This window comes from Rhinolophus sinicus, chromosome 3, assembly GCF_057876585.1.
Source record: "Rhinolophus sinicus isolate RSI-liver-muscle chromosome 3, RSI-T2T, whole genome shotgun sequence".
Classification (NCBI taxonomy): Eukaryota; Metazoa; Chordata; class Mammalia; order Chiroptera; family Rhinolophidae; genus Rhinolophus; species Rhinolophus sinicus.
The window spans coordinates 89,908,229-89,925,009 of record NC_142503.1 but is presented as its reverse complement, the minus strand read 5'-3'; the positions used below and the strand labels follow the sequence as shown (position 1 = coordinate 89,925,009).

The following is a 16,781-nucleotide window of genomic DNA, read 5'->3' as shown; positions in this document are numbered from 1 at the left end:
GACTCATTTCTGTATAAATGTAAGAATTAAGAATACTCCTAGTTTAAAATATATATATACTTCCCCAAATCAATTTTAGAATGATTTATTATATATATATGTATATATATGTATATATATGTACATATATATGTGTATATATATATGTGTATATATATATACACATATATACATATGTGTATATATATATGTGTATATATATGTGTATATATATATACATATATATGTATGTGTATATATATATATATATATATAGATATATATATATATATATATATATATATAAAATAAATCATTCTAAAATTGATTTGGGGAAATCCCATAGGTAATGGACATATGATCAGTTATCACTTATCCCAGATCAGCCCCAGTTTACACCTATTATTCCTGCATAACTAAAAAGTGTCTTAGTTTAGACAACAAATGATATGGCCACTCTACCCATCATAGTCTATACAGAACGTTCTCTCTTTTGAAACTGAAGAAAGGAGAAGTGGTGATAAGATTTAATATGGAGTATTTTGCTAGTATACTCAGAAAATCAGGAAGTGGTCTTTAAGTTGTTATAAGTTCCACATTGTAACTTTCCTACCCTCCCCACCACCTGCCAGCGTGTACGAAGTATTTTCCCTGCCACTATTCCATACACTCTACACTCAAAACTCAGTAATGGTCAAGTTTCTTCTTTCTAAACTATGTACTTTTGTCTTCCAGAGTATCCAAGGTGACACTTAAGCAGATATATTAATCTTGGCTAGTGTACATAGAAATTTTCTCTCCTGGCTTCCCTGCCTTTTTGGATGAGCCACGTCTTCTTGCGTACCCCATTGGTATTCTAACACCACACACCTACTTCTGTTTGGTCACTAGAGTTACTCAACAGTGGGAATTTCGACTTGATGGCAAGAAGCTAGAGGGTCTTGGGGCAGAGCTCAGAATCCCAGCAGCTGCACTCATACTTACTCTTTTAAGGTGGTGGGCTTGCCTTTCTCTGCATCCTTTCTCAGGTTTCTCACCAACACATCTGCATACTGGCCAATGATGGGGAACATCTAGACAAAAAGTACAACACTCAAAGTTAAATGCGAATACTCAAGTCCTAGAAGGACCTGGCTTTCAAGACCATGGAACAGTGACACTTTCTAATGTCACTTCTAGGACCTAAAGATAAAAGACTATTTTTGGAAGCTCAAATTCAGCATGCTACTACTCATTGGAAGGAAACTACGTTATTTTCTACCTGTCCCCAGATGCATTCTTTTTATTTTACTTTATTTTTAATTAGTTTCAGGTGTACAAAGCAACATAATAGTTAGACATTTATACCCCTCACAAAGTGATAACCCCCCTTCCCCAATCTACCACCCTTCTGACATCTTATATAGCTATTACAATAGCATTGACTATCTTCCTTATGCTGTACTCCACCTCCCATGACCACATATACACATATATTCTTATAGTTGACATACAATATCATTCTACTTCAGCTTCAGTTGTACAAGGCATTAGTCAGGCATCTACAGTCCATGAAGTCATCCCCTTGATCAGTCCAGTGCCCATCTGACACCTTATATAATCTTTACAACATTGTTGATTATATTATCCATTCTGTATTTCATATCCCCATGACGATATTGTGTCTACTAATTTTCTCTTTCTAATCCCTCACTTCCTCCCCCATCCCCTCCCCTTTCCCATCTAATAACCAACACTTTTTTTTTCTATATCTCTGAGTCTATTCCCAGCTGCATTCTTTAACTTTCTAATTAAAAGTCCTCTATTTTCTTACCTCCTTGAGCTTTCCACTGGTGAACGTTGGTGACAGCAATGTTCGTATTCTCTTCCAATCTTCATCCTCAGACATAGAGATGGCACTTCTCATAAATCCAACTGGGCCAACAGACTAGAGTTGAAAGCAAAAAACATTTTGTTCTACATAAGTTTTGAAGGTCTCAACAGTTGTAGAATATTTGTTAAATGGGCATCAATTATTCAACAAATATTTAGTGACAGTCTACTTAGTAGCAGACCCAATGCTAGAGACTCAATAAATACTTATCCCAAATGTCTAGCTTCCTGTGAGGGTGGAGGAGACATCCAGCTACTTGATATGGTATTAGGCATTTGTATTCCAATGTCTTTTTCAATGCAAATGACCCATGTGGTAGGGAAACTGCTCTTCCAGGGGAATACAAAGGTGTAAGTTCTAGTATATCCTGCAGGGCTCAGTAGAGTAGAAAGGGATTGTTGAGAGATAGCCACATAGCCTAGGTAAACTCTGTGTTGCTTCAGACCAGTTCTAGCTTTATTTATGTCTACAGCATGAGCAACTTGAAAAAGTGATGTGTTAATATGGTAACTTTTTGTAAAATAGAGTTAAAATTTACAGATAAGGAATCTATTGGCTATTCTGAAAAAATGATACAATTACATGGAGATCCTTTTCCTTTACATTTTCCCACCAGGGATAGAAGGAGAAAAACAGTAGGTAATTCTATTTCTCAGATTGGGACTGGCTTATCAAGTCAACTCGCTTGAGACTTTCTTCCATTTTCCAACACAATATTTTGTTTTAAAGTGAGTATCTCCAATACATATTCAATGATAAAACTCACCAACTAGGAAAAGAGGAAAACTTTCTCAACTTGATGAAGAGCATCTACAAAACAACCTACAACTAACATCACATTTAATGATAAGAACCTTGAATGACATCACCAAGATCGGAGTAGGAGACTCCAGCCTCCAGCACCCCCACAGAGAACAACAATTAGACAGCCATTCAGAAACAAATATAGATCTGGGAGAGCTTAGGAGTTCACTTAAGAAGATCAGAAACAGAGTGAAGCAAAAATCCTGAGATTAACTATATTAAAATGGATAAGGAGAATAGTTTAATTTTGCCTGCATCATCTCATCCCCCAGGCAAGCACAGCTCAGTGCCAAGAGGGAACTCCCCAGCCTGACCTACTTTCCCTTGCTGAGAAAAGAACCGGGTGAGTGACAATTTTCCCCAGCCTTTCAATGCACTGCACAAATGACCTGCTTTGGTTTCACTGCCCCCACTCTATGGTGTAGATGAGAAGTTGAGAGAGCTCAGAACAAAGAAGAGCAGTAACTACCAGTATCAGACACGAGGCAGGAGTGACCATAATTGTCTGTGTATTGCTCTACAGAAGACCCCAACAGCCGTTGCTGCTGAGGAAGCCAACAACCAGCATAGCCGCCCTGAACCCCCTGTAGATTTTGCTGTTGTTAGCCCACAGGTTTTCACATTTGCAGACTCCAGGGGCCTGACTCCTGCTCCACCACACTCCACCCCCACCAGACCTGCCCAAATGAATGCCACTACTAACACCCTTAGCCTCAGGATCCATGCCAACAGCCAGCCATGGCCTCTGTGGCTGGCCATGTACATAGCACCAGCCCAGGCTCCTGCAGCTGCTCAGGTGCCTGGAGCCAGCCCTGACTCCTGTCAGTGGACTATACTGACACATACACCCACACCTAACCCCTGCAGCAACACATCTGTATACTTTCAGCCTAAAATCCATTCACCAGCCCTGATTGCTGTGCGTGTGCCAGTAGGTAGCCACTGTAGCCACATGAGTGCACACTGACAGCCTGTGCACTCTAAGCTTCCTGTGTGCCCACAGTTGGCCCCAACCCTTGCCATTGGCCCCTGCACTTACCACTGGACATGTTTGCCTGCAGTTAATTCCCACAATTTGCATACCATCAACTTTGGCCACCGCTTCTGCCTACCCCAGTCCCTCACTACTGGACTTGCTGAGATGTTGAATACACCAACAGCCTTTACAGCCCTCATGGACCCTCCACAGCTCTTGCTGCCAAGGATCATGCAGTTGGCGATGTGGTGAACCTAACTACCTGATCAACATTGCCATCCAGACCTGGAGCCACCACACACCCCCACACTGGCACCCTGTACCACTAGACCAAGGGCCACAGCACACTCCAGTGTGCTCCAACCCAAATGTAAAGGTCTTTCCTTACTGAAGTTAGTTGATCAAGTCTGCAAGAGGTGACTGCTTCTTCAAATGCACAGACACCATTGCAAGACTACAGTAATCACAAAGAATCAGGGAGACATGGCACTACCAAAGGAACACAATAAACTTCTAGTAACAGACATCGCAGAAAAGGAGATCACAAATTGCCCTGACAAGGTATTCAAAATATTTGTTCTAAAGAAGTTCAGAGAGCTAAAGAAACGCAGATTTAAAAATATAACAAGATCACTTGGTATCATGTTCCCTGATTCGTCATGATCCCTACAGTCTTGCAATGGTATGGTTTCTGTGTACTAAAATTAACCAATTTTAGCTTGATAAATTTAATTTTTGAAAAATTTAACAAAATCGGAAAAACAAATTACAAAACAAGAGTTCAACAAAGAGATATAAAACATAAAAAAGAACAAAATAATTTTGAAGCTGGAGAATACAATGACTGAACGAAAAGCATGCAACAGAGAGGTATAAGAGCTGACCCAATCAAGTAGAAGAAGAGTCAGTGCCCATTTTAACTATGTTGATTCTTCCAATCCATGAAGATGGAATATCTTTGTTTTCTTTGTGTCTTCTTCAATTTCTTTTAATAATGTCTTATAGTTTTCAGTGTATAGGTCCTTCACATCCTTTGTTAAGTTTACTCCTAGGTATTTTATTCTTTTTGTTTCAATTGCAAAACGTTTTTTTTTTTCATTTCTTTTTCTGAACTTTCATTGTTAGTATATAGGAATGCAATGGATTTTTGTACATTGATTTTGCATCCTGCAACTTCACTGTACTTGTTTATTTCTTTCTAATAGTTTTTTTGGTGGAATCTTTAGGGTTCTATATATAAAGAATCACGTCATCTGCAAAAAGTGACAATTTGACTCTTCATTCCCAATTTAGATGCCTTTTATTTCTTTCTCTTGCCTGATTGCTTTGGCTAGAACTTCCAATACTATGTTGAATAACAGTGGTGAGAGGGGGTATCCCTGTGTTGTTCTTGATCATAAGTCTCATGGTTACCACAAAGCAAAAACCTATGGTAGAAATAGAGAAGAGGAAGAAGAAGGAATCAAAGCATACTACTATAAAAAATCAAACCCCAAAGAAAGACAGGAAGAAGAGAGGAAGATGGGACAAAGGATCTATGACATATCTGGATTAACAAAATGGCAATAGTAAGTTGTACCTATGAATACTAGTTTTCTATGTAAGTGGACGTATGAATGATAAAGAAAATGTAGCATATGTATATATATGTACATATATACACACTGGAATTTTATTCAGCCTTACAAAAGAAGGAAATTCTGCCATTTACAACAATATGAATGAACCTGGAGAACAACATGCTAAGTGAATTGAGTCAGACAGAGAAAAACAAATATCATATAATCTTACTTATACGTGTAATCCCAAAAAAATAGTTAAACTCATTGTACCGGAAAATTTTATTATAAGATGAATAAGTTCTGGAGATCTAATGTACAGCATGGTGAGTATAATTAATAATACCGTATTGTATATTTGAAATTTGCTAAGGCAGTAAATCTTAAGTGTTCTTACTACAAATGAAAACAAAAAGGTAACTATGAGAGGTGATAGACATGTTAATTCATTTGTGGGAATCACTTTATAATGTATGTACATATATAAAAAATTGTCACATTATACACTTATATACCTATATTTTTATTTGTCAAAAATAAGTGTATAAAATTTTTAAAACAGAGAAAGACTGAATGCTTTCCCCTAAGATCAGGAACAAGGCAAAATCTCCACAGACACTACTCTTAGACAACATCATACTGGAAATCCTAGCTAGTGTAGTAAGAAGACCAAAAAAAGAAAAAGATAAAAGGAAAAAATGAAGAAGAAATTAAAGGGATACAGATTGGAAGGGAAAAAAATAGAAGTGTCCCCATTTTCAGTGACATAACTGTCAATGTAGAAAATCTCAAGGAATATAAAAAGAAAACCTCTAGAATTAATAAATGAGTTCAGCAAGGTTGCAGGACACAAGATTAACACATAAAAATCAACCACATTTCTGTATAATAATGAATATGTGAAAATACAATACGATTTACAATCACTCCAAAGAAAATGAAATACTATAGGTGTAAATTTAACAAAATATGTATAGGATTTTTATGCTGAAAACTTGGTGAAAGGAATCAAAGAAAACCTAAATAAATGGAGGGACATACTATGTTCGTGGATTGAAACAACTGATCTAGTAATGATATAGATATTTTCTCCAAACTGATCCATATGACTAATTGTGTCTTACCTAAATCTCAGCAATCTTTTTATAAACATATATCAGCTCATTTTAACTTTGTATGGAAAGGCAAAGGATATAGAATAGCTAAAACAATTCAGAAAAAAATGGTGGATTATTCTCCATGCTGAGACTTTCTATATAGCTACAGTAATCAAGATTGTGTGGTACTGGTGGAGGGTAGATACATAGATCAATGGACAGAACAAAGAATGAGAAATAAATCCACACAAATAGGTCCCGTGATTTTTGACAATGGTGCAAAAGCCATTCAAGGAAGAAGGCTAGCCTTTTCACAAATGGTGCTGCAGCAATTAGAAAGTCATACGCAGAAAAAAAGAACCTTGACCTAAACTTCACATGTTATACAAATATTAACACAAAGTGGATCACAGGCTTAAATGTAAAACATAAAACTATATAACATTTAGAAAAATAGGAGAAAATCTTCAGGACCCAGGGCTAGGTGAACAGTTTTCGACTTGCCACTAAAGACACAACCCATAAAAACATTGATAAATTGGTGTCAAAAATGTTTGCTCTGCTGAAAACCCTAATAAAAGGAAAAAATAAGTTACACACTGTGACTATGAAAGAATAGTAAGAGAGAGCCTTATGGCAATGGAATAGTTCTGCATCTTCATTGTGGTGGTGGTTACACAAATCTACATAGATCATAAATTTTTATAGTGACACACACACACAACTGAGTGCACATAAAATTGATGAAATCTGATTAAGCTCTGTGGATAGTACCAATGTAAGTTCCCTACTTTAGTATTGTACTATAGTCATACAAGATATTACCTTTGGGGAAAACAGAGTGCAAGGTAGATGATATGGTACCTTCCTGGATGTTTTTTTTGGCAACTTCCTGTTAATCTATTATTATTTCAAAATTAAAAATGAATGAAATATTAAATTAAAAAAGAATGCATGCCTACCCGCCGGTTTGTGAACACAGAATAACATTCTTTCACAAGTATTGCTTTGATCATGTCTGGATCTGTGATAGCCAATACAGGCTGTCGACCATCATAGAACCTGTGTTGGGAAAACAGAGTTGATTAAATTTAACAAACCAATATCTGCAGATGCAGCCACTCCTGGAAGTCCAGACTTTCCTTTGATGTTACATAATCCATATTCCTAAAGGACATGGTTAGAAACAACATTAGAGCATTTGTTAAGTCCAGATGGTGTGTACATGGGTATTTTCTATACCATTCTCCATAATTTTTATATGTTAAAATACCTTATTATCAAACATAAAGTTAGGTTAGTAAATAGGTGAAGGCAAGTAAATTATCTGAGAACAAAAAACAAATAAGAGTCCACCCACTCAGTCATTAAAATATACACTTTTAAAGATATATCAAAAAACATGAAAAATGCATATGACTTCATATTAGATGAAAATTGTAGACATAGAGATCACAAGTATGTAAAAATGCGTCAGCAAATGAAAAAGACTGGGAATGCCCAAAAATATATAATAGGAACATGAATGGTTTCTTTGCCCTATTTTATAAAGTTTGTTCAGTAGTTTACAATTTCTTAAAGGAAATATTATTTTAACTATTAAAGAGAAGTTCTGGGTAGAATCAAGGTTAGAAAAATGTTTAAGGAAAGAATATTAAAAAATACAGGGGAGCATGTATAATTCATTAAAAAATTCTTTCTTTTCACTGCTTATTTTTATTTTGTATATGGGTCCCCTGTGGGACTTGGTCTCTGTGTAGGTGACATCTGTTAATAGCACAGCAAGCCCACTTTTGACACACGTATCACACAAAGGGGATTCTTTCTATGTGATACATCCCAATTTGGCCTGATCTCATGGATTACTATAATTACACTGTCCTCTGGAATTTTATTTTTTTACTATAAATCAGATGCATTAGGTAGAACAAATGGAAGATTTTCCACAAGACTTACCTATTCTCTCTTTGACTTTACAGATGATTTCAAAAGGTTTTGTGTTTGCAAATAAAAATGGATGAGACCCACTGCATTTAATGCTGCCCATTTCTGAAAAATGTTCTAAAACTCAGAAGGTTTGAGTGGGTGTCGAGTACATTTAGTGTTGAAACAGTGACATAATTTAATGAGATGCCACTTAGAAGATGGCCAGTACAGAGAGATAAAGCCTTCTCCTACTTGCTTCTAGCATGCAAGCACCACCTTCTACCTTTCCCTCTGCTCTCACCACACCTCTAGCAGCTCCGAAGGGGAACAGCTGCTGGAACTGGCCAAGGCCACTCTATACAATCCTCAAGTCCATCAGCCCACCAGGAAAAGGGTGGTTTGAAAATGTGCTACATCTCTTCAAAGTTAGAGAATAGGGTAGATAAAGCAATACTTGTATAATCTAAACTTCTATTGAAAAGTCTTGGCTTAAAATTCTTTTAAAAACCCAAACTTCATACTTGTGGAGAAAGTGAAAAAAGCTGAGTACAAATGGTTTCCCATTCTGTGTACCTATACCCACAGCCATTTTTCAAAATGACATAACAAATCCAATTTTAAACAAGAACATTTGGCTCTTGATTAACAGTGAATCATGTGGGAAGGGAGAAATGCCATGCATTTATGAGCATATTAGGAATGAAATAATGCATTTTATCCAATAAAAGGTGACCTAAGGAAGGAAAAATAAAGAAGGGGAGAATGATTAAACACTGGACAGAGAGAGACGTCAGGAGTCCCCAAGCCACCAAATCTGGCGACTAGTGATAACCTGCACCTCTCCAGCTGATTCAGAATGTAGCCCTGGACACCTGGTGACATAGCGGATCCCTAGTAGAACAAGCCTCCAAAGCTGTACAATAACACTATAGGCTGAGACTGTCTTCAACACCATGGGGTGGGGGTGGGGTCTCATTATATCAGCAAGGCTATGCAATAGAAGTTTCCAGTATACTCACCCCCATATATTTCCATACGTATTAAAACACTTCTGGTCAAACTCCAAAAAACCCTGCAAGGAGAAACAAAATTAGATCATTAATCTAAACATACTGAACCCTACCTCTAATTGGGACAAAAATGACTCAAACTCATGAAATCAAGTTTACTCTTTTTCACTGGCAGGTAGAGGGAAGCTCTTACTCAGAGGTGTTTTGGGAAATGGAGAGAAAATAAAGAGATAATTGAAATGGAGAATTTTAAATCACTCTTCAAATTTCTGTAACTAGTATAGCTACTGAATGACTTACCCTTCCTTGTCTATGATATTAACTAACTCCTTGTCTTTCTAAAGGTTTTTTTTGTACATGTGTTGCCTCTAAAATCTCCTAAACCCCAGAATTATTACCACCGTGGACACTGAGAACTGAAGCTGAGGGAAAGTAAGAGTGGCCTGCGCACTCTTTGATCTCCTGGTTAAGCATGATTTTCATTTATCTCATGAGCCCTCTCTAGAATTCCAGCAGAATTAGGACGTTTGACTCACCAGTGACTCTTTTATTCTAGCAGATTTGAATAAATGTGAGACACGTTTGTTGAGTGAGAAACTGACTGAGGGAATGAATGAATGACAAAGTAGATTTGCCTCTGGTTTTCCAGCTCAACATAGAAAAGCTGGGGAGATGGCACCATTCCACCAGGCCTGAGCAAATCAACACACTTGTTCTGAGTTTTCACTTCTGTCACTTAAAATACAAATCTTCTGATCGCTAAGTTTTAGCTGTGATATTAGATGTTTTAACCATGCAAAAGAAGGTCCCAAGAATGTGGGTGTGGGGGTGCATCTATAAGGAGTTGATGTAGGAAAGGTGGAAAGGAAATTATTGCTTTTTCAGAGGGAAAAATTACGGGAAGTTCTTAGACTAATAGAAACACTGAAGACCTCAGTTGGGAGAATTAGGATCTGAGAAACAAGCCTCTGGTCTCTGGGAAAGGAAATCTGGCAGAGAGCAGCCTGTATTCAAGGCTCTGCCTTCTGGCCTGAGGATGTGAGCTGGTAACCTTTTGTCCAGGGGCCACGCCCTGGGTGAAGCATAAGGTCAGGATATATCACAAAGGCCGCACCAAAATCCACAGTCCATGTGTCAACGAGTATATTCCATTCAGTTAAATTCAATTTTTCGCTATTTTGTCAAATAATCTCCTTTCTAGTGATTTTGTATAAGTAATTCTCTCTCACTTACAAAAACCCCACACAACTCATTTAGAGGTTAAATATCTGAAGTTGACAGACAGCCCCCATGCTGCCTCAGTGATACCTGCTCAGACTCACCCATAGGTGCTTCCTCTGAGGGCAGAGAAGTAAAGCAGAAAGATCTTGTTCCATCTCTCTTGTCCCCCAAAGTCGTCAAGGCGAGCAAAGCGTGAGTAGGGGCCATGGATATAACTACAGGCATTTAGCAGTTCTTAGAGAATGCATGTACGCAGATTCCCCGATGGTGAACACTGGGGCTGCCAAATACACTGAAGTTTCCAAGCTCTCCAGGAGGACGGAAGCTAGAGCTACCAGGAGCTTATGCTACGAGCAGGAAGTCTGACTCTAGCGTATACCCGTAATGAGGCAGTGCCACTCACCTCCTTCATGCTTTTCACCTAATACTAAGTACGATTATGCCTTTCTGGGAATCTTCACCTGGCTGCAAGAAAATGCTTCTCACGATGCTCACAAGCTGGAACAGCAAGTCCTGTGCTGAACCAGCCAGAGCGGGATGCTGTCTGACTGAGGCAAAACCTGAGACTCCTAACAGCTGACAACAGGGCCCTGGGGTAAACCTGGCCCAGTGCTGGATGGGGCATATGACATCCATTCCGGAAAGTGTGAAACCTCAGAACATCCTCATGAGGAGGGCACTTTGACTATGGAACTCAGCTGGGACAGAGTCAATGGAATTGTAACCGCAATATAAGATGTCAGAGGGGTAGTAGATTGGGGGAGGGGGGTTAGCATCGTGAGGGATGTAAATGTCTAACTATTACAATGTTTTGTACACCTGAAACTAATAAAAAATAAAGAATATAAACAAAGATGATACTCTAAAATAAAAGAGAGAAAGAGGGAGCCCAAACACCACTCACCTTACGGTAACCCAGAACAGTTCCAAAAAAAGGCAGAGGTTTCGGCCCAGGGACTCCCAGCTTCTTAAAAAACCCATGTGTAGAGGTCCCATATCTATAAAGAAAAAGAGAAAGCAGGAATTGTGGAATAGGTGCTGGGGCTGGTGATTGCGGACTTGGAACTGGAACAGTCAAGCGGAGGTAACATGTAGGCGATAAGTAATAAAGCAATTCCAACAGCAATAATTCCATTCACTCGTCATCTCCTTTCTCACTTCCACTGAGAGACCCACATAAAGTAATGATTATTAGCTAAAAAGAGCTGAAGACTTCAGGGCCCCAATCCTAGAGTGAATGCTTGATAAATTTTCCAGATTGGAGCGCTCCTGAGAGGCTCAGGCTGGAATTCTATTTAGTAAGTTGACTCTTCCAGGATTTTGGAGATTCTAATTCTAAGCAGAAAAAGGAAGAAGGTTTTTCTGCTCCGATGATGAGATTTTGCATAACTGCATCCGTCAATGACTGAGGGTTAGTGAGCGCCCACAGAGATAGAGTTCTTACAGTTTGCTCTGTGACTTTATGCTTTGCCTTCCCTCTAGCCCCTGACCCTGCTTTAGGATCTGGATCTTCTTAAATATATCATCACAGGGAGGCCTTGACTAGCCACAGTGTTCTTATCTCTATAGCATGAAACTGGGCTCAAGGCCTCCATTGTCCTCGTAGCCTTTCAGCTACACCCATGTTCTCAGGAAATTTGGTGCCATGTGCTCTAGAGAAGAGTGATTGTCCCACATGGGCCCTGAATGAAGCTGTATGAAGGAACCAATGACTAAATAATGCATTTCCAGACCATTCTTCCCCTGGTGGCATCTGGTCCACCAGCCTGTGATGGTCACCTGCTAAGCGTGCCAGGCTCACGCCGTTTGTCATGATGGCCAGTCACCATGCAGTTGGTTTACTGGCTCTGTGTGTCAACCATCTCAAAATCCCATTAAGGCTGGTGCTTCCTCCGGCAGGCCTGCCTGAAATTGATCTTCATGTGTCATATGTGGAGTCCCACAGCTGGGGGCTCTGGATCCTTGCAAGCCTTCCCACTCCAGGGTTACTCAGAGAGGTCAGAGGGGAGGAGGAAGAGAGGCTGAGGAAAGAGGCCGTTGGCAACCATTTCAACCATGAAGCTTCTAGGCCTACAAGACGAAGCCCATAGAGGCAAATTAGGGAATTATGGCTGAAAAGCAGGCTCTGTATAATGGTCCTACGTACTCTACAAACACTTTCAGCTGAAAGATAGGTGGCCTTGCAAACAGGGTACCTTCCTGTTGATAGCAAAAGATGTGTTATAAAACATAAGATTAGTAACTACAAAATGTTCCAGAGCTGGATTAAGACCTTGTGTCCTCTTTTTTAGAGTTTAGCCTTTAAGGAAATATAGGTTCCAAATATTTTGTACTGCTCCAGCAAATCACATAATATGTGGTGAAATAAATGCCCAAAATTGTATGAAAGTACTTATGCTTAAGGACACAGCAGAGGTACCTCAACCAGGCCCAGCTGGGTGTTTGGATCCTTCCTCCAGAAAGTTGGTGGAAGTATGTACACTGACTGTCAAAAACGGGGTACTCTTGGTTCATGCCATCTTAGTTCCTTCCTTCGCAATGACAACCATAGCAAATCAATTAAACCAGTTTCTACTTCTGAACTTTCAACATGTTACATAAACCCTCAAATAAGGCTAAGCAATTGAATGAATGTGTCAGCAACATTGATCCCAAGGGAAAATCTAAGGTCTAAACTCACATGGTTCCATATCAAGGCCAAGGGTGGGCTGGGGGACTCTTCAGTTTCTTCCCAGCTTCCCTCTTTTTGGTAGAGTAATACTGCTTTGGTGCAAATGAAGGGGCTAACATAAAGCCAATCATTTCTATTGCATTTACATTGTGTGGGCATAAGAGGATACTCTCTACTCTACAGCTAGTGACTCAGCTGTACCAGTGTTACCTAAGGTTAGAGTGCTGTGTATCCACTGGTGACAGTAGTGACAGCCCCACTGCCAGACAGACCACACAGTGTGACTTAGATGGTGTCCCCGACCCCAGGCTTCAAGCAGATGAGATGCCTACCCTGCTGCCCTGTGAGTGACCTCCTGTGGACCAGGACGTGGAGTATCTGGGAGAAATATTCTCCCACTCCACCCAGATGCTACCTGGATGCCTGTCTTAGTCACTGGCTCACAATCTCACTTACTCATCTGCACTGTGAGATTAAAATAACTGGCTGGGCAGGTATATTTAAAAACATATAGATAATCTACGTCATAAAAGTATATATTTGTACACTGGAATCATATTCCTGACATTATTCTAGAAGGGTAAGGTTATTTACACACCTTTGTCACCACAAATTCGGAACCAACAGCCCTCTTTTATCCTTCAGAAGGAACAGTCTTACCTCAGTAAAAAAAAACTCTGGTGTTAAATAGAATGAAACTAAATTGTGTCAATTAATTTTAAAAAGTCATCACACAGAAAATATGTTGCCACAATACGCTGAATTTGTAATATTTCTTTCAAAAAAATTAAGCAAAGTTTATATATTCTATATTCATGTCATCATGATTTCCTGCTCTTCATGAAACTGAAATTGAGGCAGAGGTGAAACAGGACAAGGAGGGAGCCTTCCCTACCCACAAGTCAAGAAAGTTCCTCCCCCACCTGCTCTGTGATACCAGGAATCCCACCCTTAAGAGGAACTCTTCTGTTAGATCTGTCTTCCTGCACTGTAACTTAAAGGGAACAAAATTAAATCCAAATTGGCTTGTCGGTTCATGGCTTTGCAGGCTGTTAGCTGATTTCATATAGGGGGAATATTAATCTCTATACTGATGCTGACCTCCCCAAAGACTGGAAGGAAAAAGTTAAAGAAAAGAATACAATTTCATGATTTCTGCCAAGTTTCTCTACTCTGTGATTTTTATTTAGGGGTAAAAAGTTCTGCCTATTACAGGGTGGGGGAATGAGTCTTCAGAGGGGAGCGCCAGGGTAGAGACACAGAAAAGAGGGAAGAGCCAGTGTGAAGAGGAGGGTGGGACAGTCTCCAATCCCCATGAAATCTGGGGTGCACCCTGGTTCCTTGTGTTAATGATGCCAGGCAGTCGGAGGGGAGGAGGAACCAACCTAGTCACACAGGGGACGACGATCCTTCTACATATTTTTTGCAGTAGAAACAGAACTTGGAAAGTGGAACTTGGAAAGTGAAAGTAATCAGACAAATCCCCAGGCCACTCCCTCCTGCCTTCAGGATCCCCCAAAATGGGAAAAGAGTGAGGACCTCACTGCACAGAAGCCAGTTGTTTTTAATCAGCCCCTTCTGAATTCTGGTTAGTTTAACTCCATCCAAACTGACAGTCGATTACAAGATTATCCCCAGGAGTAAACAATGTCACTAAAAATTCCAGGCAGTGAAGGTTGGGATTTAGAGGGGGAGGGAGGCGATACTCCTTCAAACAAGATCAGTAATAACTCCTTTTGTATTTGTAGCCCCCAATGCTTAAGAAACTCCCCCTTCATTAAATATTTGATCTTCCAAATACATAAGGGAAAGGGAACCCTGATTAGCTCCCCAAGTCCAAGGTTACAGAGGATACACATTTGGACAGTTACTCACAAATAGAGGAGCACCAGGCTGGTAGCCAGGAGAACCCAGGTCTCTGTGGAAAAGCTTGGGATCAGGTCCATGGCCGTTTTCTTCTAAGATCTGCCACTCTGAGGCTCCCTTTCAGCAGTGTGTGCTAGTCTCTGTCAGCCTGTGCGTGCGGAGCTTCCCTTCCCACCCACCCAGCTGTGACTCAGCTACACTGGATGTTTATGTGCTGAGAAAAGGGGCGTGACTAGATCTGCAGCCAGTAAAAGGGCCATCTGTGCTCCACCTGCACCTGCCCTCTCCACCTTGAATGTTGATGGACACTCCCACTTTGACCACCCTTGAGTTCGTGTTCTGTGGGAAATCAATCAACAACTCACTCAGTTTTATCAGCAAGCCCAAAGGTTACAGAAACTCAAGTAAAGCCACTGGCCTGAAATCTCTATCCTGCCCTTGACTCCATGGCTGCCTGCTCTGAAAAATACTTGAATTCCTTCAAACAAGCTAGGTCTACAAATCTTTACCCATGCAGTGTCCTCTGCCAAGAAATGTCTGTGTGCCCCCAAGAAGGCTCCTACTCATCCTTCAAGATCCAGCCTAGATAGAACCCCTTCTGCAAGAGTCTTTCTTAACTGACCTCCTTGAACATATAACCACTTCCTCCTCTGGACAACCTCTATTCCCTGCACACAATTCTATTATTGTCTTCTCTATTCTCCAGCACCACTGTTGTTTTCCACATCAAGTTCCCTTACCAGATTGAGAGCTTCTCAAGGGCATGGTCTGGGTATTTACGTCACCCTTATGTCACTAGTCCCTAGCAGAGTACTTTATACAGAATGGCATTCAAGAAAGGTTGGTGGAGGATTTCCAGTCAAGATGGCAGAGTAGGTAAATACTGTGCTCACCTCCTCTCAGGACCACATCAATTACGACTAAACCACAGAACAATAATCACTGAGAATCACATGAAATCTAGTTTGACCAAAGCCCTATAACTACAGCATACAGAAGAAGCCATCTCGAGACTGGTAGGAGGGGCAGAGACACGGAACGGGCTGGTCCCACCCCAGCGTGTGACTATTAAAAATTGGGAGGCATTTCTCACCTGCAGAGGTCCCTCCTGCAGGAGCAAGGGGTCCCAGCACAATGCCAGGCTCCTCTACCCATGGTTCCAGTGCCAGGGAGAGAAGCCCCAAAACTTCTGGTTGTGAAAACCAGTGGAGACTGTGGTTAGGTGAGATGGAGGGTGGCTGCACTCCCAGGTGTTCCTCTTAAAGGGACTTACTCATTGATAGACACACCTGCTCTGAGCTCCAGCACTGGGGCAAAGGCTCAAAAGGTGCCAAGGACATATGGGGAAGAACTAAATTGTCTGGCTTCAGGGCCAAGGCTAAAAGGGCAGCTTTCTACTGGTTGGAGGAGTCAGCAGAAGTCATTGTTTCTGTATTGAGCACTCCCCCCTCCCTGTATGCAGACACAGGCAGATGACATTTCTGAGTCTCAATCAAACTGGCTATCACCTTTTGTCTGCCCCACCCTAGCAATTCCTGGAGTCACTGCCCCACCCAATTTTTGGGCACAACCAAGCGACTTCCAGCGGCTTTTCCATACAAACCTCCTGCCTTAGTTCATGCTGCGGACTTTCATAAAGTCTCTCAAAGGTTCACAAAAACCAAACAAGTAGCATCTGGCATCTGGCTATGGCATGTTTTGTACCTCTTGCTGTGCAGCCCCAATCTCAGTACTAGCAGCAGCAGGCTTTGGTTTGTGGCTTGGCCTCTCAAGGTACCTTCAAGTCTAGCACAGGTGGT

The 16,781-nt window shown here is 40.5% G+C and overlaps 1 protein-coding gene across 2 annotated transcripts in view; it reads right to left on the bottom strand.

The window, feature by feature from the left end:
• The window catches only part of LOC141570661 (cytochrome P450 3A12-like), a 36,594-nt gene extending 21,427 nt beyond the window's left edge, over positions 1 to 15,167 (bottom strand). The window contains exons 1-6 of one of the 2 annotated variants that reach the window (XM_088796697.1): positions 14,992 to 15,167; positions 11,350 to 11,443; positions 9,234 to 9,286; positions 7,251 to 7,350; positions 1,793 to 1,906; positions 964 to 1,052 (exon numbers count right to left, since the gene is read on the bottom strand). In XM_088796697.1, coding sequence (XP_088652823.1) covers positions 964 to 1,052; positions 1,793 to 1,906; positions 7,251 to 7,350; positions 9,234 to 9,286; positions 11,350 to 11,443; positions 14,992 to 15,062 — 521 coding nt within the window. In that variant the 5' untranslated portion in view covers positions 15,063 to 15,167. The remainder of the gene's footprint in view (positions 1 to 963; positions 1,053 to 1,792; positions 1,907 to 7,250; positions 7,351 to 9,233; positions 9,287 to 11,349; positions 11,444 to 14,991) is intronic. The other variant, XM_088796696.1, reaches the window with a different exon arrangement.
• Between the last annotated feature and the right edge of the window lie 1,614 nt (positions 15,168 to 16,781).